General features: G+C 38.3%; 2 protein-coding genes across 35 annotated transcripts in view; both read left to right on the top strand.

Annotated features, from left to right (window-relative positions):
• The window catches only part of LOC145513463 (coiled-coil domain-containing protein 170-like), a 37,097-nt gene extending 19,542 nt beyond the window's left edge, over positions 1 to 17,555 (top strand). For 11 of the 34 annotated variants that reach the window (XM_081509875.1, XM_081509907.1, XM_081509891.1 and 8 more), the window contains 7 exons: positions 2,527 to 2,783; positions 5,858 to 5,993; positions 7,804 to 8,118; positions 10,626 to 10,826; positions 14,888 to 15,097; positions 15,750 to 15,965; positions 17,293 to 17,555. In XM_081509875.1, the coding sequence (XP_081366001.1) occupies positions 2,527 to 2,783; positions 5,858 to 5,993; positions 7,804 to 8,118; positions 10,626 to 10,826; positions 14,888 to 15,097; positions 15,750 to 15,965; positions 17,293 to 17,454 (1,497 nt within the window). In that variant the 3' untranslated portion in view covers positions 17,455 to 17,555. Of the gene's footprint in view, positions 1 to 2,526; positions 2,784 to 5,857; positions 5,994 to 7,103; positions 7,161 to 7,803; positions 8,119 to 10,625; positions 10,827 to 14,869; positions 15,098 to 15,749; positions 15,966 to 17,292 lie in introns of all 34 variants that reach the window. The other 23 variants (XM_081509901.1, XM_081509884.1, XM_081509885.1 and 20 more) reach the window with 5 other exon arrangements.
• Positions 17,556 to 20,623: 3,068 nt separating this feature from the next.
• Positions 20,624 to 23,625, top strand: part of ESR2 (estrogen receptor 2) — a 103,839-nt gene continuing 100,837 nt past the window's right edge. The window contains exon 1 of the mRNA XM_081509861.1: positions 20,624 to 21,196. The gene's annotated coding sequence lies outside the window, so the exon portion shown is untranslated. The remainder of the gene's footprint in view (positions 21,197 to 23,625) is intronic.

Genomic DNA, 23,625 nt, shown 5'->3' with positions numbered 1-23,625 from the left:
CTATTGTAATTGTTTTGGGGCATCATGCTGCTACTGCTGCTGCTGCTAAGTCGCTTCAGTCGTGTCCGACTCTGTGCGACCCCATAGACGGCAGCCCACCAGGCTCCCCCGTCCCTGGGATTCTCCAGGTAAGAACACTGGAGTGGGTTGCCATTTCCTTCTCCAATGCATGAAAGTGAAAAGTGAAAGTGAAGTCGCTAAGTCGTTTCCAACTCTTAGTGACCCCATGGACTGCAGCCCACCAGGCTCCTCCATCCATGGGATTTTGCAGGCAAGAGTACTGGAGTGGGGTGTCATCGCCTTCTCCGTTGGGGCATCATGAACTGTACCCATATAAGATAGTGAGCTTAGCTGGTAAATATCGGGAGTTTTGACTGCTCCATTTACCTGCCATTCCCCATCTCTCCCTCTCCTCCAGCCTCCCTATTCCCTGAGACACGACAATATTAAAATTAGGCCAATTTATAACCTTACAGTGACATGTAAGTGTTAAAGTGGAAGGAGGAGTTGCACATCTCTCACTTTAAATCAAAAGCTAGAAATGACTAAGCTCAGTGAAGAAAGCAAGTCAAAACCCGAGATAGGTTGAAAGCTAGGCCTCTTGCCCCCGAAACTGTCAGCTTAGCTGTGAATGCAAAGGAATAGTTCCTGAAAGAAATTAAAAGACCTATTCCGGTAAACACACAAACGATAAGAAAGTGAAACAGTTTTATTGCTGATAAGGATAAAGTCCTTGTGATCTGGAGAGAGATCAAACCAGCCCCAGCATTCCCTTAAACCAGAGCCTAATTCAGAGTGAGGCCCAACTCTCTTCAGTTCTAGGAAGGCTGAGAGAAGTCAGGAAGCTGCAGAAGAAAAGTTGAAAGGTTGGTTCATAAGGTTTAAGGAAAAAGCTGTTCCCATTATGTAAAAGTACAAGGTAAAGCAGCAAGTGCTGACATAGTAGCTGCAATAAGATCCAGACGATCTGGCTAAGATCAAGATGAAGGTGACCACACTAAACAACAAATTTTCAGTGTAGACAAAACAGCCTCTTGTTGGAAGAAGATGCCGTCTAGGGCCTTCATAGCCAGAGATGAGAAGTTGATGCCCGGCTTTAAAGCTTCAAAGGACAGGCTGACTCTCTCGTTAGAGGCTAATGCAGCTGGTGACTTTCATTTGAAGCCAGTGATCAATCCCAGTCTTAGAACCTTTGAGAATTATTCTAAATCTACTTTGCTTGTGCTCTGTAAATTGAACAACAAAGCCTGGATGACAGCACATTTGTTTATAACATGGGGTAACTGAGTATTTTAAACCTGCTGTTGAGTTTTACTGTTGAGAAAAAAAAGAGTCATTTCAAAATATTATTGCTCTTGGTCACCCAAGAGCTCTGATGGAGATGTACAAGGAGGTTGAATTTGTTTTCATGCCTGCTAATACAATCTCCATGGATCAGTGGTGAGCCATATCTCTGAGGTATGCCTGTAATGCAAGAGTGGTGTTTTTGTTTTCTTTTGTAATTCATAAAATCATGACTTTTTTTTTTTTTTACTTTTTAAAAGTTTTTTTTTTTTTTAATAAATTTATTTATTTTAGTTGGGGGCTAATTACTACTTTTTAAAAGTTTATTAAAGCTTGTAAAGAAGTCAGTATTTTACAGGAGTTTTAGGTTTACAACCAAATTAAGAGATACAGAAGTCTCCTTTTCCACACACTCCTATCTCCATACATGGAAAGGCTCCCCCGTTGTCCGCATCATTCACCAGAAAAGTCATGACTTTTTAATCAAACTATTTCTCAATCACAGTTTTTCATTATACAAGCTGTAATTTTTTCAGACTTTCCTAAATACTCCACTACATGTATCAAACTATCTTTTTTAAAAATTTTATTGGAGTATAGTTACTTTACAATGTTGGGTTAGTTTCAGGTGTACAGCAAAGTGGATCCGTTATACATGTATCTACTCTTTTTTAGATTATTTTCCTTATATAGGTCATTATAGAATATTGATTAGAGGTCCCTGTGCTATACAGTAGGTTCTTATTATCTATTTTATGTATAGTAGTGTGTATATGTCAAATTCAGTCTCCCAATTTATCCCTCTCCTCCTTACCCCTTGGGAACTAGAAGTTTAATGCTGATAAGAATAAAATTACTTATTTCAAATCCTTTGTGTCAATTTGATATGATTTTTAAAAATTTATTTCTTTATTTTTGGCAGTGCTGGGTCTTTTGTTGCTGCGCACAGGCTTTCTCTAGTTGTGGCTCACAGGCTTTGTTGCCTTGCAGCATTTTGGGGATCTTCTCAGACCAGGGATCAAACCCATCTGCAAGACAGATTCTTAACCACTGGACCACCAGGGAAGCCCTGATAAGATTTTTTAAGTGTGTTTAATATTGGAATATACTGTTAGGAGATTCAAAAATCCTCATTTTATTGTATAATGTATAATTTAAATGCTCATAATGATTTAAAATCATGGTTTTTCTAAAACCAAAATTATATATGGCTTTAAAATAACACTTTCCTTTTCTCATTAGCTAAGAAATCTTCGAAACAAACTTTTCATAAAAGAAACTTCATTGCAAGAGACGAAGAGTGAGCTAGAAACTTACAAAGAAAATAATGTGCAACAGTCATTCCAGATAATGTCCCTGAAAGACGATATCAAGGGCTTAGAGGAACTTATTGCTTCTCTAACCAGAATTAAATCTTTGAAAAACACCAGTATTCAGAGTCTTGAAAGAGGCAACTGGGATCTAACTGAAAGAATTACAGAACTAGAAAATCTTCTAAGGTAGGGAATTTTCTAGTTTGTTTTCAAAAATGTCATTCATTTTTCATAAGCTTGCAAATATTATATGAACTTCATATTCCTGACTGATCACAGAATTTAAATCTAACAAAATTTAACATATCTGACTCAAAATTAAATTTTTAATTGAGATGTAATTTCCATTCCATTAAAATTCACCCTTTTGCAGCATACAATTTAGCAGTTTTTAGTATATTCACAAGGTTGTACAAGCATCACCACACTCTAATTCTAGAACACTTCCATCAACCCCTAAAAAAATCCATGTCTTCTAGTAGTTACTCCCCAATCCACTCTCTCCAGTTTCTGACAACCAGCAGTCCACTGTCTTTCTCTATGGGCTTGCCTTTTCTGGACATTTCATATGAATGAAATGTTACAATATACGGCCTCTGTGTCTAACTTCTTTAATTTAGCACGGTGTTTTCAAGATACATCAATGTTGAGCCTGAATCAGTACTTTTTTTTTATGCCTGAATAATATTCCGTTATAAGGTTATACCACATTTTGTTTGTCCATTCATCAGTTGATGAACATTGAGTTGCTTCATTTGCAAGGGACTTTATGAGTGAGCTGCTAAGTACATTGTTGTGTGAACTTTTATATGACTGTAAGTTTTATTTCTCTTAGTTAAATGCCTTAGGAGTAGAATTGCGGGTTGTAAAGTAACTCTATGTTTAACTTTTTCAGGTTACTTCTGAGCGACTTCCAGGCTGTTTTCTAAAAATTTTTAATGAAGCTTACCTTTTTTTTTCTTTTGTCATTTTGTGTCTTTGGTTTTATAGCAAAGAAACCTAATCTAGTATCACAAAGATTTACACGTATGTTTAATTTTAATAGTTACTGTTTTAATACTTAAAATTTTATCATTGATCCATTTTGACTAATTCATTTATTCATTTATTTTTGGCTGGCTGGTTCTTCATTGCTGTGTGCAGGCTTACTCTAGTTGCAGTGAGCAGAGGCTACTCTCTAGTTGCGATGTGGGCTTCTCATTGTGGTGTCTTTTCTTGTTGTGGAGCATGGGCTGTAGGTGTGTGGGCTTCAATAGTTGTGGCTTATGGGCTTGGTTGTTGTGGCACACAGGCTTAGTTGCCCCATGGCAAATGGAATCTTCTCAGACCAGAGGTCGAACCCATGTCCCCTGAATTGGCAGGTGGATTCTCAACCACTGGACCACCAGGGAAGTCCCCACCACTTTCTTTTAATCAAATTTTTATTACTATTTTTCTCCTGTGTTATTTTAAAATATCTTTTAAATTATCATAACTTTTTACCTTAGACCTTGTGATTACAATTAAAGTCTAGATTAGTGCTGTTATGTTATCCGAAAATAGAAATCTTATAATAGTGTAACTCTACTTACCCATCTTATGCTCCTGTACTATTGTTATGATACATTTTACTTTTCCAAATGTTATAAATCTCATAAGATATTAATTTTCATTATTAATTTCTGTTGACCCACACACTCACTCCTGGTGCTCTTCATTCCTTTCTACAGTTCTGTGTAGCCACCAGGGATCGTTTTCCTTTATCCTGAAAAATTGCCTGTAATTTTTCTGCAATTTAATGCAGTTCTTCTAAGGATGAATTTTTCCATTTTTCCTTCTGAAAGGGTTTTTTTTTTTTTTTTTACTGAGTATAGAGCTCTAGGTTTCCAGTATTTTTTCTTTCTGCATTCTAAAGTGTTCTTCAGTTATCTCCTGACTTACATAGTTTCTCTTTGAAAAGCCAGTGTTCAATCTTACAGCTATATGCTAGAAGGTAATATACGCTTTTTCTCTGACTTTTAATTGGTAGAAATTTGATGATGTGTCTTGGTGTGGCCGCCTTTGTATCTATCCTACTTTGGATTTGCAGAACTTACTTAATCTATCAATTGATGTTTTTCATCAGGTTTCAAAAATTCTTGGGAAGTATTTTTTAAAGTTTCTATCTCATTCTGTGTCTACTCTCATTCTAAGGCTATAATTACAAGGAATGACCTTTTGAGTCATTCTCAATGACTCACTTCTACATGTCTCAATTCTACAGTGTGACCTACATGTCTCCAATATAATTTTATTGAATTATATTTTCTCTTAGATAATTCAGATATTTTATTTGAACTGACCTATATTCTCTAATTCTATAGGATGCAAATCTTTGATAGAAAAGAATATAACAAACATGGAAGGTGGACTGAAACTTTAACTTAGCTTCAAGGTAGAAAATATTACCAAACCTATCAATTGTTAATGAAAACAAGAACCAAATAATTAGTTGTTTGTATTTGATAATAAAACAAGTTTTTACATATGCTGTTTTCTATTGTACCATTTCTAATTCCTTTACCTTTCTTGAAACTCTATTCAGGGATTCAGTTGAAGAGCCCGTGCAGGTGTTACTAAAATGGGAATACAGTTGTCCTTCATCCCTTGTGCCTCATAGCCTGCAGGGGATGGTTCTAGGACCCCTGAGAGTACCAAAATCTGCACATGCTAAATCCCTTATATAAAGTAGTACAGTATTTGCATATAACCTATGCACATCTCTTGTGTACTTTAAATCAACTCTAGATTACTTGTAATAGCTAATCCTATGTAAGTGGTTGCTGGTGTAAGACAAATTTAAGTTTTGCCTTTTGGAACTTTCTGAAAAAAATTTTTTTGAATAGTTTCAATCCATGGCTGCTTGAATCCATGGATGTGGAATTTGCAAATACAGGCCCATGGTACTTGTACCCGTGTGGAACCTCCTGATCATCACAATATTATCATAGTAGCAGAGACGTATTGATACTCAAATTTCCTCTTGAAAAAGAGTGGTTTCAAAATTGATTTCTCCCAGGGGAACTACTACAGACTTAACATTGAATCATTCTCTCCATTTCTCTGCCATTTCTCATCTCTTCCTAGAAATAATCCGGGAACTAGCACAGCTCTTTTCATAAGGAATACATTTTTACTTGATACACATATTTAATTTATTTTAAATGGGGATATTTCTTGTTATTATTTGAAGTTTGAAAAGTTGGTTTCATGATATTGTTACCTACCAATATCTTACACAGAGTACACCTGATTGAAAGAAAAAGAGCAGAGCGAAAAGCAGACCTTTTGGAGAAAAAGTTAGCAGGTGCTAACAGATTCACCCCTTATATGAATATGAAAGAACAAGAAGATTCCTTGGATAGTTTCATGACAAAGGTGAGAACAAATTTTGGCTGATTTTTGAAGAAAAAGGACTTGTGTTACTTTATGTTATTCCAGGAGATAATTGGCAAATGTTGAGTGGTTTGTTGGTCCTCTTCTTGTGGAGGATAAAAGGAAGCAGTACGGCACAGTGAACTGAAAGCATTTCTGAAGTATGGAGAGAAAGTGGAAGGCAGATCTGAAGGTCTCTGTGATACTAAAGAGGAGGTTAGAGGGAATGGAGCTGTGAGAGAACTGGGAGGAGGTGGTGGTTAGAGAGTGAAATATTGAAGTTTTAAATTTCTGGTATGGGGTAGTTCCTGCTACTGACAAAATCTGGGTTTTTGGATTTGGGTATAAAGATTGAATAGGGGTGTAGAAGAAAGTCATTGAAACTGAGGCACAAGGGTCACAAAACTAAACTGGTGTATCATCTATACTGGATATTAAAATCTAGATGTATGCATGAGTTGGGTTTAGAAGGAAGAGGTTAGCCTGGTCCCTAGTAGATAGCAATTCACAAGATGAATAGAAGTTTTATGGAGGAACGTTGAAGGAGAATGGGAGATGAATTACTGTCAAGGAAGTGGTAAAAGTTTATTCTGAAATCCATAGACTTTAATTGTTTATTATATGCATGCTAAGTTGCTTCAGTCATGTCTGATTCTTTGCAACCCCATGGGCCGTAGCCCGCCGGGCTCCTGTCTATGTAATTTTCGAGGCAAGAATACTGGAGTTGGTTGCCATGCCCTTCTCCAGGTTTATAATATTCTGAATGTAAAATAAGTCCATCATGATCCAATTAATGTGAGGGGTTCCACTTAAAAAATTCAGCAACCACTTTCAGAGTTTAAAGTAATTCCAATTTTTAATTACCTCTTTCAAGTAATTCACAGTAGCACTTTCTATGTTTTTCACTTTTCTGTCATATCTCTGAAAAACTCTCCCACACCAGTCTGTGTAGCTCTGACCTTTTCTTCCACTGCTCTTTTATTCTACCTCTTTCACCCCTCCCCCCTGGGCTTTTAGTGAGACAAACCCATCATTACTTCAACAACTCTAGCTCCCCTTCTATCTCCTAGTTTCACAGGACAATAAGTCCAGAAAGTAAACTTATTTACTCAGTTTTCAGAATTGAAGGTGAAAAGAAGAATTTATAAAGGCAGACTCTTCCTGGGAGAGGTAGGGTGAAGGAGTAGTATTGTGTTATCTTATTTTTTTCTGTTTACAATGAAAGCAGGGTGCTTACAAGGGAAAGGTTGGGGGAAAGAAATGTGACTTATTTATGCTTTTACATTATCAAAGCTGTTACTATTAAATGATGTTCTATAATCATAATTAAGTCTTTATGAAAATATCCATTTCCCTGCCAACTTTTCACTTAGTCTTAGCATTCATTGATGATCCTTGACTGAGTCAGTTGTTAGGAGAACCAAAATGCTGAGCTGTGAAATACTATCATTCCTTCTACATTTATTACCTCAAAATACTCTGTAAACAGTTCCTTCAAAAACTGGAGCAGTTGGTTAGCCATTTCTCTAAGTTAAACTTCCTGTGTTCTCAAAATACTTTCTCCATAACATCACTTTTTTTTGCCCTTCCCACATGCCCCCCAAGAGGTATTTTAATACCTCTTGATGTTCTAGTTTACTCTTGTGAGTATGCTCTTGTCTCTCTTATAACTCTGTAACTCTTTGTTTCTATAGAGAGCCTTTTCTCCTCAAGTTCTGTATTATGACTATACTTATATTTCAAAGGGGCCGAAATAGATGTCTCGATATTAAATTCCAAATGAGAAGTTTAACACGTGTGTTGGTATATTTAGGATAAGGATGAAGCTATCCTAGTCAAAAACTTTGAGAGAGACAACACTTTTCGCTCTGAAGGACCAAAAGATGGACAGAAAATTTGGGATAAGTGTCAACAAGATTTGATCCATAAGGAAAAACAAATACCTGAGTTAGACCGACCTTCACGTTCATACAACTGGGAAACTAAAACAGCGCGATCCCACTATCAGAGATTCCTCAGTCAGCTGTCTGCTCTTCCCAGCAACAGTGTTGAACCCACACCAGCCATAGAGGAAGGTGTGAAAGAGAGCATTCCGGAGACTGGTGCAAATGAGCAATCTTGGAATTCCGTAAGTGTATCAACAGATGAGTTCCTCTTTCAAATTAGTTTTAAGACGTGGATTTTGATGTTAGTCAATTGGGTAAACTGCCGGAGTCCAGCTCCGGCAGCCAGGGAAATGCCCTGAAGGGATGAACGGGGTTGGTGAACGATGCAGCCTCTCACTCATTTGACTTCCCTTGTGGCTCAGCCAGTAAGGAGTCTGCCTGCAATACAGGAGACCTGGGTTTGATCCCTGGGTTGGGAAGATCCCCTGGAGAAGGAAATGGCAACCCACTCCAGTATTCTTGCCTGGAAAATCCCATGGACAGAGGAGCCTGACAGGCTACAGTTCATGGGATTGCAAAGAGTCGGACACGACTGAGCGACTTCACTTCACTTCACTCACTCATTTGGACTGTGTGTTTATTTTAAGCATCAGGTTTTCTTTTATACTTTTACAAAAGTATTAGGTCAGAGGTATGACATCTTCATTTTCCCCTCACCCATATTTACTGTCTCCATAAATCATTGTTGTCCTTCAGAGTTCCCTCTTACCTGTCCTTGTGATAACATTGTAATTCAAGTTTGTCTCTGGGCGTATACCACATTCCTCAGTTTATTTCTTATCTTTCTAAATCCTGCTTGAGCTCATTAACTCCTAAAAAGACTTCTAGCTATTAGTATCTCTAAAATTCCTAGTCTCTATAAGCTATAGTAAAATACTACAACATACCTTAAACTTTTATCTTCTAATTATTCTTAATTATTCCTAACCCCTAAACTCAGCGAACTTGTTTTGCCATAAACATTTCCCTTACAAGCAGGTTTCAGATAACAATGTTTCCCATGGTCTCAAGCTGCAGCCTATGTGCTCATCCTGGAGCATTCTTTGTCAAGATCCTTGAACAAATGTCAATAGTTAACTTTAAAGATTATAACATTCTTTCCAGCCAACTCAACCGGAGGAAGGAAAGGACAAGTCAGAATCACAAGACCTAACTCCTTCATCCCGGCCGGTACCGCGCCTGTGGGATGAGGAGAGGGGATTGGGGCTGTGCCTCCATTTTGTCAGTAATGTCTATCGCGGCTCCTGACAGTAAACCCTGTGGCTCTGATTTTATTTTTATTACTATAGTGATAAGAGGGACGAGGATGTCCATTATCACAACAGGGGTAACATAGTGTGTTTAAGAGCAGAGAGGCTGGGTATGAATTCCAGCTCTGCGATTACCGAATGTGTGGTCTTGGGCAGGTTATTGATGCTCTCTGTGCCTCAGTTTTGTAAATTTTGATAGGAGTGGGAGTGGGTTTAGGGAGGGATATAGTTTGTGTACCACAGAATGGTTGTAAGGATTAAATGGATTACTACATAATACTTAGTACAGTTCAGTGTAAGCTCAATGAATGTTCGCTTAAAAATAGTGGTGTGGTGAGGATAATGTTTCTGAAATGACCAAACACTGGTCAGTTTAGTCATCGCAGTGAAGTAAATTATCAAGTCAGTCATTTGTGTGAATTTACTGGTCAAGTCTATCAAAAGATTGATCCAGCAAGTTCAAATGGATATATCTCCTGTTATGTTCAAATTATTGTAGTAAAATTTCATCACTCTTCATCCTAACAGTCACATGAAAATAGGTATTGCTTAAATTCAGTGTGTTAGTAAAACCTGCTACATGGTAGTCTGCTTATTATACAGTTACAATTTTTTTACACTCTCTCTCTTAAAATTCATTATGCTATTTTATTACTCAGTACTCACTAAAATGTCTTATTTTTGTATATCAAACCTTTGTTTCTTTTTTTAAAACCAGCTTATACATGTTGAATCTTCTTAAACATCTTCCCCATTCATTTATTTAATAACTTAGTGTTCAGTTCAGTTCAGTCACTCAGTCGTGTCCGACTATTTGCAACCCCACTGACTGCAGCACGCCAGGCCTCCCTGTCCATCACCAATTCCCGGAGTTTACTCAAACTCATGTCCACTGAGTCGGTGATGCCATCCAACCATCTGATCCTCTGTTGTCCCTTTCTCCTCCTGCCTTCAATCTTTCCCAGCATCAGGGTCTTTTCAAATGAGTCAGCTCTTCGCATGAGGTGGCCAAAGTATTGGAGTTTCAGCTTCAACATCAGTCCTTCCAATGAATACCCAGGACTGATCTCCTTAGGATAAACTGGTTGGATCTCCTTGCAGTCCAAGGGACTCTCAAGAGTCTTCCCCAACACCACAGTTCAAAAGCATCAATTCTTCGGCGCTCAGCTTTCTTTACAGTCCAACTCTCACATCCATACATGATTATTGGAAAAACCATAGCCTTGACTAGATAGACCTTTGTTGGCAAAGTAATGTCTCTGCTTTTTTTTTTTTCTGCTTTTTAATATTCTGTCTAGATTGGTCATAACTTTCCTTCCAAGGAGTAAGCGTCTTTTAATTTCATTACTACAATGTTAATATAAGTAGAACTTGCACATAGTTTTGAAAATAGAAATCATGGACCATTGGGATGTGTCATCTATTTTTTTTCCATACAGAGAGCTGAAGTCCTCCAGCAGGAAATTCAGATGCTCACTAAGCAATTGGAGAAGCAATCTTATCACTCTGAAGAAACTGCTAGAGAGCTATCCGACACTGAGGAAAAGTATACAGAACAAAAAAGACCCTTGAAATGTCTGGAAGGAAAAATTGCTATTAATGACCTTTTTCAAGGGAAATTAGACTTGGACACGAACAAAGTAAGAATTTCCTGAAGTATAAGGCATTTTTTTGACAATGAAAATGATCATCTTATATCATCTAATGTTCAAAGCTATTAATGCTATTTGTACTTTAATAGTGGGAAAGGGAGGAAATTTTGCTACAAATTTTGAACCTTCTGATTTTATCAAAAAACCTCTCCTTATTCCATATCTCCCATTTTTCTACTGTACACATCTGATATTTATTGTAAGGGCATTTGTTTATATATATATATATATATTTAAATTGGAGGATAATTGCTTTACAATGTTGTGGTGGTCTCTGCCGTACATCAGTGTGAATCAGTCATAATAATATAGATATTCCCTTCCTCTTGAGCCTTTCTCCTGCCCATTCCCCCCCTCTAGATCATCACAGAGCGCCAGGCTGGGCTCCTTGTGTTATACAGCAGCTTCCTGCTGGTTACCTGTTTTACACATGGTAGTGGATATATGTCAGTGCTACTTTCTCAGTTTGTCCTACCCTCTCCTTCCTCCACTGTGTCCACCAGTCCACTCTCTACATCTGCATCTCCATTTCTTCTCTGTAGATAGGTGTGTCAGTACTATTTTTCTAGATTCCATATACATTAATAAACAATGTACTTCTTAATATACTTTTAAAAGAAGATTAGAGAGAAATGAATTCAAAGAAATGACTCTCTAAAGATGGGATTTTAGCTACTGTGTCAGATATGGTGGGCACTGGGAAGGAGCTCAATAATTACCTTATAGACCATTTCCTTTTCTATTGTTTGCTTCTCTGCATCTATAAAGTCTATCCTAAAAGTGGAATGGGAATAGGTAGGATGTTTTTCAGGAGATTTTGATTCTATTTCACTACCTGTTCACAGAATTGCCTGTCAACCCTTACCCATGCTATACTATTTCTATACTTGCTGTGCCCCAGAGTATAAACTCACTCACTCACTACTGAGTCTGTCGTTCCATTCATTCATTCATTGATCGCAAATAGTTTGATCCCTCAGTTTTTAAAAACTTCCAGCACTTGGTAAAGTGGTATTGGCAATGCACTCCAGAGTGCAAAGATGAATCCAGCTTCTACCTCTGCTCTTGAAAATGTAGTTGACAATGATTCATTTCCACATAAAAAATTTAAAATATATTATGTTAAAATTTAAGAATATATAAACAGCACATGCTTTCCACAACCCTTGAAACCATGCTAAAAGATTTGATGAAAACAATAATAATCTTCTCTAACCCTCTTTCTGCCTATTTCACCTCAGTAACCAATTATCTATATCTTCTATAACTATTGCAGTGATTATGGAAATATATGTGTGTGTAGAATTTTTTTATCTTTTACACTTATATGTATATATTATACATACATATATTTTTTAAAAATTAAATATACCATGAGTCTTCTATTGAAAAGCAGCAGCCCACTTCTGTACTTCCACCTATCCTATTTCCCAGAAGGAACTACTTTTAACCGTTTTAGCTCTTGCTTCTGGTAGTAACTCCATTTTCTTAAATAATTTGCTTATATTGCTATGTGTGCTGTGCTGTGCTTACTCAGTGCTCAGTCATGTCCAACTCTTTGCAACCCCAAGGACTGTAGCCTGCCAGGTTCCTCAACACATCCGGATTCTCCAGGCAAGAATACTGGAGTGGGTTGTCATGCCCTCCTTCAGGGGATCTTCCCAACCCAGGAATTGAACCAGGATCTCCTGCCTTTGCAGGTGGATTCTTACCGGCTGAGTTACCAGGGAAGCTCTTATATTGCTATATCTTGAGTTATTTGTTTTAAACATTATCTGTTGACTTCCTATTATATGATAGATGAAGGTTTATCTCTTTCTCCCTCCACCTTCTATCGTCCCAGTATAGGTATATCAGTATTTTTAGCTAAACCCATAATCAGCATTTATTTCACTATGACACTAAATAATGTTTACAAAATGCCCAGTATTATACTCTTGTGACATTTCCTTTCTTGTAGTACTGTATGTCATTTTTCCTAGAGTTAATAGTTTTCTTGTATTTTCATATGTATAATTTTCAACATTCACTTATTAATTTTTTCCCCAATACTACGTCAGATGATCTTATAATCTACAAAAATCTCCCATTCTTTCTCATCCAGACTCCTTAATTTTCTCGCATCAGTCTGGACTGTTTGCTCTGTGGGCCTGGGCACAGCTATAATCCTGTGACTTTTCTTCTCCAACCTCTTGGTTAGGTTGCACTGTTTCCTGAATCTTTTGTCTTCCTTTCTTTTGATTTACTTTCTTATTTTGCTGGGGTACATCTTCTAATAGATTTCTAAGAAATGGTATCTTGGAGGGAAAAAATTCTTTGAATAAATTACAAGGTCTTTTTTTGTTGTTGTTCACCTTCAGGATCAGTTGATAGTTGGGTTAGGCTTTATTTTCACGCAGAGATTTGAAGGTATTAATCCATTGTCTTCTGATTTCCAGTGTGTTATTGAGAAAAATGGTGCCATTCTCATTCTTATTCCTTAATATGTTACTTGTTTTATTTTTTAATGGATTAAGACATTTGTAATAACATTTTAAGTAACTTTTTCTCATTATAAAATTAATTTATATACATTAGTTCTGTATGTTTTTCTTTCCTAATAGTATTTTCATTTTCTCTTCCTTTTTTAAAATTTTTAAAATGTATTTATTTATTTATTATTTTTGGCTGCGCTGAGTGTTCATTGCTGAGTGCAGGCTTTCTCTAGTTGCAGCAGGCAGGGGCTATTCTCTAGCTGTGCTGCACAAGCTTCTTGTTAAGGTGGCTTCTCTTGTATATCATGGGCTCTAGAGCAAGTGGGCTCAGTAGTTTCAGCACACTGGTTCAGTAGTTGCAGCTTGTGGGCTTAGTAGTTCTGGCACATGGCTTAGTTCCTCCATGACATGTGGAATATTCTAAGACCAAGGATCAAACCTGTGTCCCCTGTATTGGCAGGCAGATTCTCAACCACTGGCCCACCAGGGCAGTCCTCTCTCCCTTCTTTAACCGGCCTTACCTGGAGTACCTATTTTCTTATTGGAACAACTAGTGATTCTTTTAAATATATTTTATTAATCTTTAGTTCATGTATAATGAAAATATGTGGTATCTTTATTAAATTTACACCTCTTCTCTTTTTCTTTTCTGGTAGTAACTTTATAAAGTACAAAATAGTAGAAAGGATACAATTAAAATAGCCAGTAATTCTACCACTTTGAGATAACCAGTGTTAACATATAGGTATATTTTACTATGACTATTTTTCATGACTATTTTAACATAACTGAGATAGGCATAATTTTTCTTCATCCTGCTTCTTTCATCTAACTATATCATTAGCATTTTCTCTTAGTATTTTTGAAAACTTGATTTATAAGAAATGTATTAATCTGAATGGAATGCTAGATTTCTAATTTAAAAAAAATGGATATGTAACAAGAAACGAAGGTTTACTGTATACCACAGGAGACAATAGTCAATATCTTGTAATAACCTATAATGGAAAATAATCTGAAAAATAATATATGTGTATATGTATAACTGAATCACCTTACTGTGCACCTGAAATACTGTAAGTCAACTATAACTTCCATAAAATGTATATATTAAGGAAAAAAAACCCAAAAGAAATATATTAATTCTTAATACATGAAATGTGTTAATTAATCACATGTAATTTAATTATTTTTTGACATTTGTATTTCTTCATGTTATAAATAATGTTGTAGAGAATATCTTTTTGCTTGAATCTTTATCTAAATATTTTATTATTTCCTAATCATACCTTACTAGAAAAGTTGAACTAACACATGCTATCACGTGGTGTTTATAAATTGTCTGCTTAACTGTACCCTTGTTAGCATTAAGCCATCACTTTTACTGTCACATTTTATTTTCTGAATTATTATAATGCATATTTATGGTGAAAACTATCCTATTTATATAAGAATTAAGTCTATAATTTATCAGTCTAGGGTAGATCTGGTATGCTAGTGTGGAATACCATCTTAAAGCATAGCTTCTTCATTTCAATACTGTTGATTTCTGTAAAGGAAAACTCTCAATCTAAGATTTCTCAGGTGGATGAGCAAGGCAAAACATTCAAGCAGCTAGAGAAAGACAACAAGCAAGAAACATTACTGAATATTCAGCAGAATTTTCAGACTGTTACAACTCAAAGATTAGAGGAGAAAATTCAGAAACTTCAGAAACAGCTCAGTGACTTGAAATTGTCAAATAAAAATATGAAAACTCAACTGACAAGAGTAAATGTCCTTAAAGTAAGTAAAGGATGTGAGGCTTTCAAAAATTCAATTTTGTTCTGTTACTGTTTTTGCTGTATGTTTCTCATGGAACTTTAAAAATTATTTTATAGCTATAAAAATAATATATATAATATTAAACATATAGAATAATAAAGTTAGATGTTGTAAATCCACCACTCATCTTAAGAATCAGAGTATCTTCGGATCTTCGCTATATTAAGCTTCAGTTGTAGTATTTAGAGAGTACATTTTATGCCTGAAACCAAAGATGCACTAGACATTATTGATCAACTTTTTTTGCTAGTTTATAAAGGATATTTAATCTTACTGTATCCAATTATTCTCTGTTTCTGTGTTTGATTACCACAGACTAAGACTCTTGAGGACATGGAACATGTGTTAAACCTCTTTAAATCCCAAATGCCTAGTTAATAAATGTTCTCATTAACTATTGGTTATTGATGAACATGGTGGAGAAATGTCCTCTTAATTCATAAATTGTGGAATTTTCTTTTTCTACATTATCTAGCTCATAAAAGAAAAAGAAAGAAAAAAAGAGAGAGGAAGAAAGTAAAAAAGCATGAGTTATCATGCATCATGCCCGTCTGTTACTTTGAAGAGATCTAATCGTAGTCTTCTCCATTTCCCACAACCTCTACCCTCATAGGACAAAACAATTGAGAAGCTAAGGGAATCTCTAACAAAAGTTGAAGCAATGAAAGGGAAGGCAGTTATGGAAACAGACCTGAAAACTACAGTAAACTCTGATGAGCAAGAGGCAAGATGGGATAGAAAGAAGGTCCATCAAATGTTAGAAACTGCCACTCCTGAGCTCAGCACAGCAAAAAGCACACTTGAAGAAGTACCGGGAAAACAAGAAGAGGTTTGCTTTCTTTTAATACTATATTAAAATTCTTTAAGTTGAAGTGATAAACACCCACCTCAATTTAGACTACCCTAACTTAGACAAAGGAGAATTGATTGCCTTGTGGAATCAGAGTTAAAACAACCAGAGCTCCGAGAAGGCAGAGATGCACCTGGGCTATGGATCAGCACCTGGAATCTTCAATATAAGGCCCTTGTCATCATTTCTTCTTGGCATCTCTCAGTCAACTTCTGTCTGACTGACAGCCACAGGGTTAGAGTTTCTGTAACAGGAGAGAGAATCTCAAGAAAGGGTCTTGTGAGCCCTGAACAGTTTGGATGTTAGTGCTTTTCTGTTTTCTTCTCATCACAATTTTGAATGCGTATTTGCCATTTATCTATTCACTTTAAAATCCCTTTAACTGCCTTGCCCTCCCAATTTCAGGTGTTTCTACTTTAGGGTACTTAGAGGGCAGGGTTTACATACTATGTTTCTTAACTCAATACCACTCTCTTCTGCTGACATGGTGAGTGCAGCTTCTTAAAGTTTACTTAGGAAGTCAAGCCTTTTATTTTGGGGTGGGGTTTATGGGATGTCAGTTTCTGCAGTACTCTCTTGTTTATATAAGTCCTTAATTTCCAGTGCTTGCTTTCTCCTTTTCCTTTATCACTCAGCCTCCTCAGAAACCTTGTCCTCTAGATCTGCCTTTCCTCCTCTCACATACTTTCATGAACCTTTCTTTTCCTTCCATAGACACTGGTGTTCCCATCCACCAGTTCTGACTTGTTCTTATTATCTCCTCCTTTGTGAACTGTCCCGTATCTGGGACACTGGAGGAAACTAGCTGCATACTCCAGCCTGGGTTCTGAACTAGCCTTTGCTGGTTTAGAATATTTATTTCCCCACTTATATGCAGAATGAAGTCTGTGGTCATCTCTACTTGTGTTTTAGGCATGATTTACGGATGATTTTATCTGCTCTCCTGTTGATCACTATAGTTTTTAGAGAATGGGGGGAAAGATATGTACTTCGGGGACTCTATAACCTACAGCAAATCAGAAGCCCCAAAAATAATTACCTCATGGATGAAAAACAAGCAGCAATAAAATTAAGTTTATCCTATAAAATTGTAAAACTAAAAACAAATCTTAAAATACAAAAGTAATTTTAGATTTCTTATAATAGAGTTTTTTTAGCTTAAAAATACATTTGAATGTAGAGTATGTTATACTTCATAAAGAAATGTTTAATAAAACTAAATTTCTTAATATTTCATTATACATAGTAAGGTAAGGTGATCAAAACTCATGATACATCTTGATTTTTGGGGGGTGTTTCTTCATAGCTTGTTGACTTTCGAGAAACTATTATGAAGATGTTGGGCTTTAACATGAAAACAGCAGACAAGAAAATCATCAATCACCTAAGGCTTATTATACAAGTATATGAAGCATCTGACAAATCAAAGATGGCTTCTGAGTGTGAGACTGGACAGGATAATGAATAAAGAATTTCTGCCAAGAAGAACTCACAAATATGGACATTTCCTCTAGCATCTTGAATATGGTTACATTATGAATAAAATGCATTTGAAACTTTTCAGTTAAATCTGTTCTCTCCTTTGATATTTGGCAATTCACTTTTCTTTGTTGCAATCATGTTCTGTACATTTATTTGTGGTCAAGTCTGGATTGTTATTATAACGTATAGTGTCTAATTATATTTATTAACTGTATTTTAAGCAGAACTAGCCCTTAGTTGGAATATTTGTATCTACGTCAATGGCTTGTGTCTAGAATGAATGGTTTTTTGGGGTATGCCCCCTTATGAATCTAGGTAAGGTTACAGTCTATAATTTGAATCTGTTTTATCTATTTGATTAACTGAGAGTTTGAAAATCAGATATGAAATGTTGACAGGTAGGAAACTCATTAAGAATTATTAATAATGTGCAAGACTATATAGTTTATTTTTCTTAGTTAATAGTGTCTACCAGTATTTTCCTAATTGTAGATAGATCTCTAAGTTAATGATGTTTTTAAATATATTATCTCCAAATTTTACTTAGAACAGGAAACTGTTCATCTTACAAGATAGTTTTAGATTTATCCAAGATGTCCTCTGTAGGAACAGGTCAGAATCTGGACAGGCCTGTGGACACCCAGTGCCTGCTGTTGTCATTTGAAAAGATCTCCTGTGGGGCTTAGTTTTGGAGGGATCTTCAGGGTGGAAGAAGTGACGTTACACTGGACCTTACAGTAATAACACTTTGGAAGAAAATGATTCTCTTGAATACTCATTCAAGGAAAAGATGAGTCAACTTCTAAAATGCTCACAGCCATGTTTCTCAAATGTGTGCCAAGGCACTGTGGAGCACTACAAGATCTCAGCATGCCATGGCGTGTTTAAAATTTTAAAGGGAAACAGTGACATTTGGCACTTGTCAGGAAAGTACTTGAACTACTAGCTCCTACTAGTTTATAGTTTGAACACTGGCTCACTCTTCCTTCCTTTTGATGACATATATTTTTAATAAAAATTGCCCAGGGCTTCTGAGGACTTTTGAATTTGTCGCCAAGTGGGGGTCAGCAGTTGGTGGTATCACTACCAAGTAAGGTGATTCCAGGATCCCTGGAGGCAATGTAAGAGGTTCACTTACCTTTTTTTCTGAAGAATATCCTTAAGGAAAGGTAGGGACACCCTGCACAGAGCCTCCACCTACAGCCCAACCTGCTCAAGCTCTAAGAAAACCACCTTGTTCAGGATTCCCCCAGGGTCAGTGGTCAGAGGGTCAGGCGACTACTGCAGCCTCAGCTTCTAAGAGCTGGAAGGATAGCACCACCCCATGAGCCTGACAAGCTGCCAGACCCCTTCCTCCGGCTCCTTTCTGAGGAACTGCAAGTACTACCAGGGTCAAGTTCTCCATGAATGTGAACAGTGGCAAGGTCTGGCAGTCTCAAAGAGTCCATTCATAAGCATGTTAAAGAAAATTCATCTTAAAGTACAGAGTCCTTAGTCTTAAGGCTCCTTTATGAATTATGTTAATAGAAACTGTTCAACCACAGAGCACTGTATAAGGTCAGCTATGTTAGCTCTGAGCAGAGGAGGGAGAGGAACCCTTCCAGTACCTGGAACAAGTCTTTTCTAGAACTGCTTTTATCTTGTGACCAAATTGCTGCCACTCTGTTCTTTAACGAGAAATGAATTTAGACGTAAGGATTTAAACAAATAATTTTCAACCTTCAAGATGCAGCAAAATCATCTAATTTAAAATAATACATTTTCTGGACCTGTCTGGAGATTCCAGTTCAGTGCGTGTGGTGTGGGGTAAAGTATGGACATGTTTTCAAAGCTGTTTAAGTGTATGAATTGGTAAAATTACTTTGGAAAAGTTTGGCAGTGTATCAATTTCCTACTGCTGCCGTCACAAATTATCACAAACTTTGTGGCTGAATCAAATATTTATTATTCTACTTTCTGGAGGTCTCAGAGCTATGTTCCTTCTAGGGAGGGGAGAGAATTCATTTCCTTATCTTCCTCAGCTTCTAGAAGAATCCCACAGTCTATGCTCATTGCCTTCTCTCTTCAAAGCCAGGGCCTTGAGGTTTGCCAAGTGTTTCTAACACTACTATTTCTCTTATTCTCCTTCTGCCTCCCTCCTCCTCTCTTAAGGATTCTTTTGATTGCATTAGGCCCACCTGGTCAATCCAGAATAAAATTCCTATTTTAAGGCCAGCTGATTTGTGAGTTCAACTCTAGATTCCAGGCATGTCTGATCGTGGCAGAAACACTTTCGGACCAGTTTAACGGAGCTTGTTGCTACGTAAGTATAGGAGCCAGCAGGTGCACCCACCAGGCACTTATTGCCCGAGGACACTTCCTCACTGCAAGGCGCCTGTTGTCCTCTTTCCAGAAGGGCTATTAGTGCCCCTTCCCTACTCTGAGCCGTTTCCAGAGCTCCAACACAACCTAGCGACAAGTGCAGCTGCAGAGGCAACTCCATCTTCCAGTGCAGCATTTCTTCTCAAGATTCCATTGGAGAACCTAGAAGAATCCCAAGAACTCCCTCTCCAACGCGTTCAGTTCAGTTCAGTCGCTCAGTCGTGTCCGACTCTTTGCGACCCCATGGACTGCAGCCCGCCAGGCCTCCCTGTCCGTCACCAACTCCCAGAGCTTCCTCAAACTCATGTCCTTTGAGTCGGTGATGCCATCCAAACATCTCATCCTCCGTCGTCCCCTTCTCCTCCCGCCTTCAATCTTTCCCAGCATCAGGATCTTTTCAAATGAGTCAGCTCTTCTCATCAGGTGGCCAAAGTATTGGCGTTTAATATTCAGGACCGATTTCCTTTAGGATGGACTAGTTGGATCTTTGGAACCATCTATTCCACTCGCTTAGGCAGTTTCCAAGTTCGCGCTACTGCGCCTGCGCAGTCCTCAGCAGCAGGAACGCCGGAAGTACTTGCTTTTGCCAGGCTTTCTCTGCGAAAGGGAAAAGAGGGCGGGGGAGATACGGAGCTGATGATGACTGGCTGAGGGAAATGATTGGCTGGTGGAAAGACCATTCCAAATCGCACCTTCGTGTAGGCGGGAGACCAGCTGAATTGGGAATCAGCCTAGAATCCAGCCAGTAGGTGGCGGGGGAGGGGCGGAGCCGAGGGCCGGGCTCTCTGGAGACCAGTCTGGCTGGCGCGGGAAGGCAACGCGGGCTGCGGGCGCAGGTCTTTTCCTGGAGGGTTCTGGCCCCGCTCCCTTGTGGGGAGCTTCAGAGTGTGGGGCTGTGTCCAGCGTTCTCGGTTCCGGCACCCTCAGACTGGTGTCGGGGCCCCCACCCCGATACTGAATCGGAGGGTCTGGGTGGCGCCCCTGACTGTTTCGAAGTACTTCGCGGGAGAATCTGATCCTTGGCCAGGGTTGAAGCCCAGCCCGCTGTTGCCCGCCTGTGGAGCTGGAACGCTGCGTGAATTCCGTCAGGGTTCTGGGTAACCCCAGGTTGGCCAGTGCGGTGGTCAGCTTTGCAAGTCTAGGTTTTGTCCTAAAGAAGGAATTCCTGGGGCCTGGACTCCATCTTAGGCCTGTTCGTGCTGATCATGTTTGGCCACCTCTCTAATGGACTCTGAACTCTGCTTAGTGCCTGTGGAAACGACAATAAAAGGATAAGACCCCCTCCGGGCAGGGGAATCTTGAAGATTGTATCCAGGTTACTCATCACCTAAGAGAAAACATACACTAATCCCCCTACCTCCGGACAGGTCATAAATTTTTTCTGTCACCTCGGGCTTATTGATAATTGATTGTTTGAACACAGAACACACGAATGATGGGGTTATTGTGATTGTATTTACCTTTCCTTTGTTTATGTAAGTCACAAGGAAATTGGGGTCGTGGGTTCAGACATGTACACATGGGGTATAAAAGATTTTCACAAATGCTGGTTGGGGTCCTTGGCTAAGAGGAGACTCTGGCTTGGGCCCGCCGGTGTAATAAACTGCACTTCACTATCTGCATCGTCCTTCTGAGTGAGCTTGTTTCCCAGAATGCGTGGCTATAACAGTCTGATCCCCTACTCAGATCTGGGGTTAGATGCCACGTGACCAACGAGGGTGGACACTCTACCTCGTAGGTGTCCACACTCTGGAGAAGTGAGATTGGGCGTTTGCATAGATAGCAGGGGTGGAGGACTGGGGAGCAGTGCTGTGGTCCTGCAAGTTGAGTCCGTTGAGTGCTGTCTCTGCTCGAGGAACCTGGCTGGTTTCTTAGGCGCTCAGATTACAAACGTTTACCTTGATACAGTTATGTAATTTATCTGTTACTCTGATCACGTTGCACCAAATATCTGGGTTTCTTTTACAGACCATTTCTTAAGATGGTGTAAATCAATGGCGGGGCTCATCTATTGAACTTTATTCAGTTTTATTTGTTTAGGGGTTTTGGTAGATGGCTTTTTGTTATTGTTTAGTTGCTCAGTCGTATCCGACTCTTGTTTTACCTTATTCTTAAATTCTGAGGATATCTTATCAGTTTAGTCACTCAGTCATGTCCAACTCTTTGTGACCCCATGGGCTGCAGCATGCCAGGCTTCCCTGTCCATCACCAACTCCCTGAGCTTACTCAAACTGATGTCCCTGGAGTAGGTAATGCCATCCAACCATCTCATCTTCTGTTGTCCCCTTCTCCTCCCGCCTTCAATCCTTCTCAGTATCAGGATCTTTTCCAGTGAGTGAGTTCTTCACATCAGGTGGCCATAGTATTGGAGTTTCAGCTTCAGCATCAGTCCTTCCAATGAATATTCAGGACTGATTTTCTTTAGGATTGACTGGTTTCATCTCCTTGTAGTCCAAGGGACTCTCAAGAGTCTTCTCCAACACCACAGTTCAAAAGCATCAATTCTTTGGTGCTCAGCTTTCTTTATAGTCCAACTCTCACATCCATACATGACTACTGGAAAAACCATAGCTTTGACTAGACGGACCTTTGTTGGCAAAGTAATGTCTCTGCTTTTTAATATGCTGTCTAAGTTGGTCTTTTCTTCCGAGGAGCAAGCGTCTTTTAATTTTATGGCTGCAGTCACCATCTGCAGTGATTTTGGAGCCCAAAAGCGATATAAGAGCCAGATATGGAATTAGAGAATCTCTTATTAACAGTTTTATTGAGATGTAATTTACATACTATGAAATGAACCAGTTTTAAGTAAACAGTGCAATGATTTTTAACATAGAGTTCTGCAACCATCACCATAATGGAATTAGGCGATTTTTCCCTGCCTGGTAATAGTCTTTACTGTTCTCAAAAGTTAGTCTAAGTGGACATTTTGGAAATACAACCTAACAGCCTCTGAAAGTCTAAGTGCAAGTCATTTTATACTTGAGCAGGTGAAATTAAGAGGAGAATTGAAGCAAATGTTCCTAGAAGTTGCAGGTAGTGAAACTTTTGTGTATTGTAATATGAAGTAGATTGTAACCATTCCAAGTGTCTTGTTTTATGAAGAATATGGCATAAATCCCATTTTACAGATGACAAAAGAGTTTGAAGAATAAGTTGCCTAAAGCTACATGTTTGTGCCTAGACTAGGCCCCAACCCTGGATGCTTTATCTTCCTTTGCCACTTCATTGGACTGGTTTCCAATTATTTATGACCTGTACAATTCATCCATTTGTTGAGGAAATAATTATATAGTGACCGCTATGCCAACAACAACCAAAAACACTCTTCAAAGTGCTGGAGGTACCATAGTGAACCAGCTAAGTTTCTAACTTCAGCTAATATTCTGATGAGGAGATAATGATCAACTGAAGAGAGAAAGTGAAAGTGTTAGTTGCTCAGTTGCTTCAGACTCTTTGCGACTCCATGGACTGTAGCCCGCCAGGCTCCTCTATCCATGGAATTCTCCAAGCAAGAATACTGGAGTGGGTTGCCATACCCTTCTCCAGGAGATCTTCCTGACCCAGGGATCAAACTGGGGTCTCCCACATTGCAGGCAGATTCTTTACCAACTGAACCTTGAGGGAAGATTCATGATCAACTGAAAATATATATATATATATACATATTCTAATTTTAAGTATTGGGAGATGCTATTTTCTTTGTTTTGGCTATGCTGAAAGGCTTATAGAGTCGTAGTTCCCCAGCCAGGGACTGAACCCAGGTCCCAGCAGTGAAAGCATGAGTCCTAACCCCTTG

The sequence above is a fragment of the Giraffa tippelskirchi genome, chromosome 7 (assembly GCF_054371585.1).
Source record: "Giraffa tippelskirchi isolate mGirTip1 chromosome 7, T2T-mGirTip1v1.2.pri, whole genome shotgun sequence".
Taxonomy (NCBI): Eukaryota; Metazoa; Chordata; class Mammalia; order Artiodactyla; family Giraffidae; genus Giraffa; species Giraffa tippelskirchi.
This window is presented reverse-complemented; position numbering and strand designations above follow the sequence as displayed.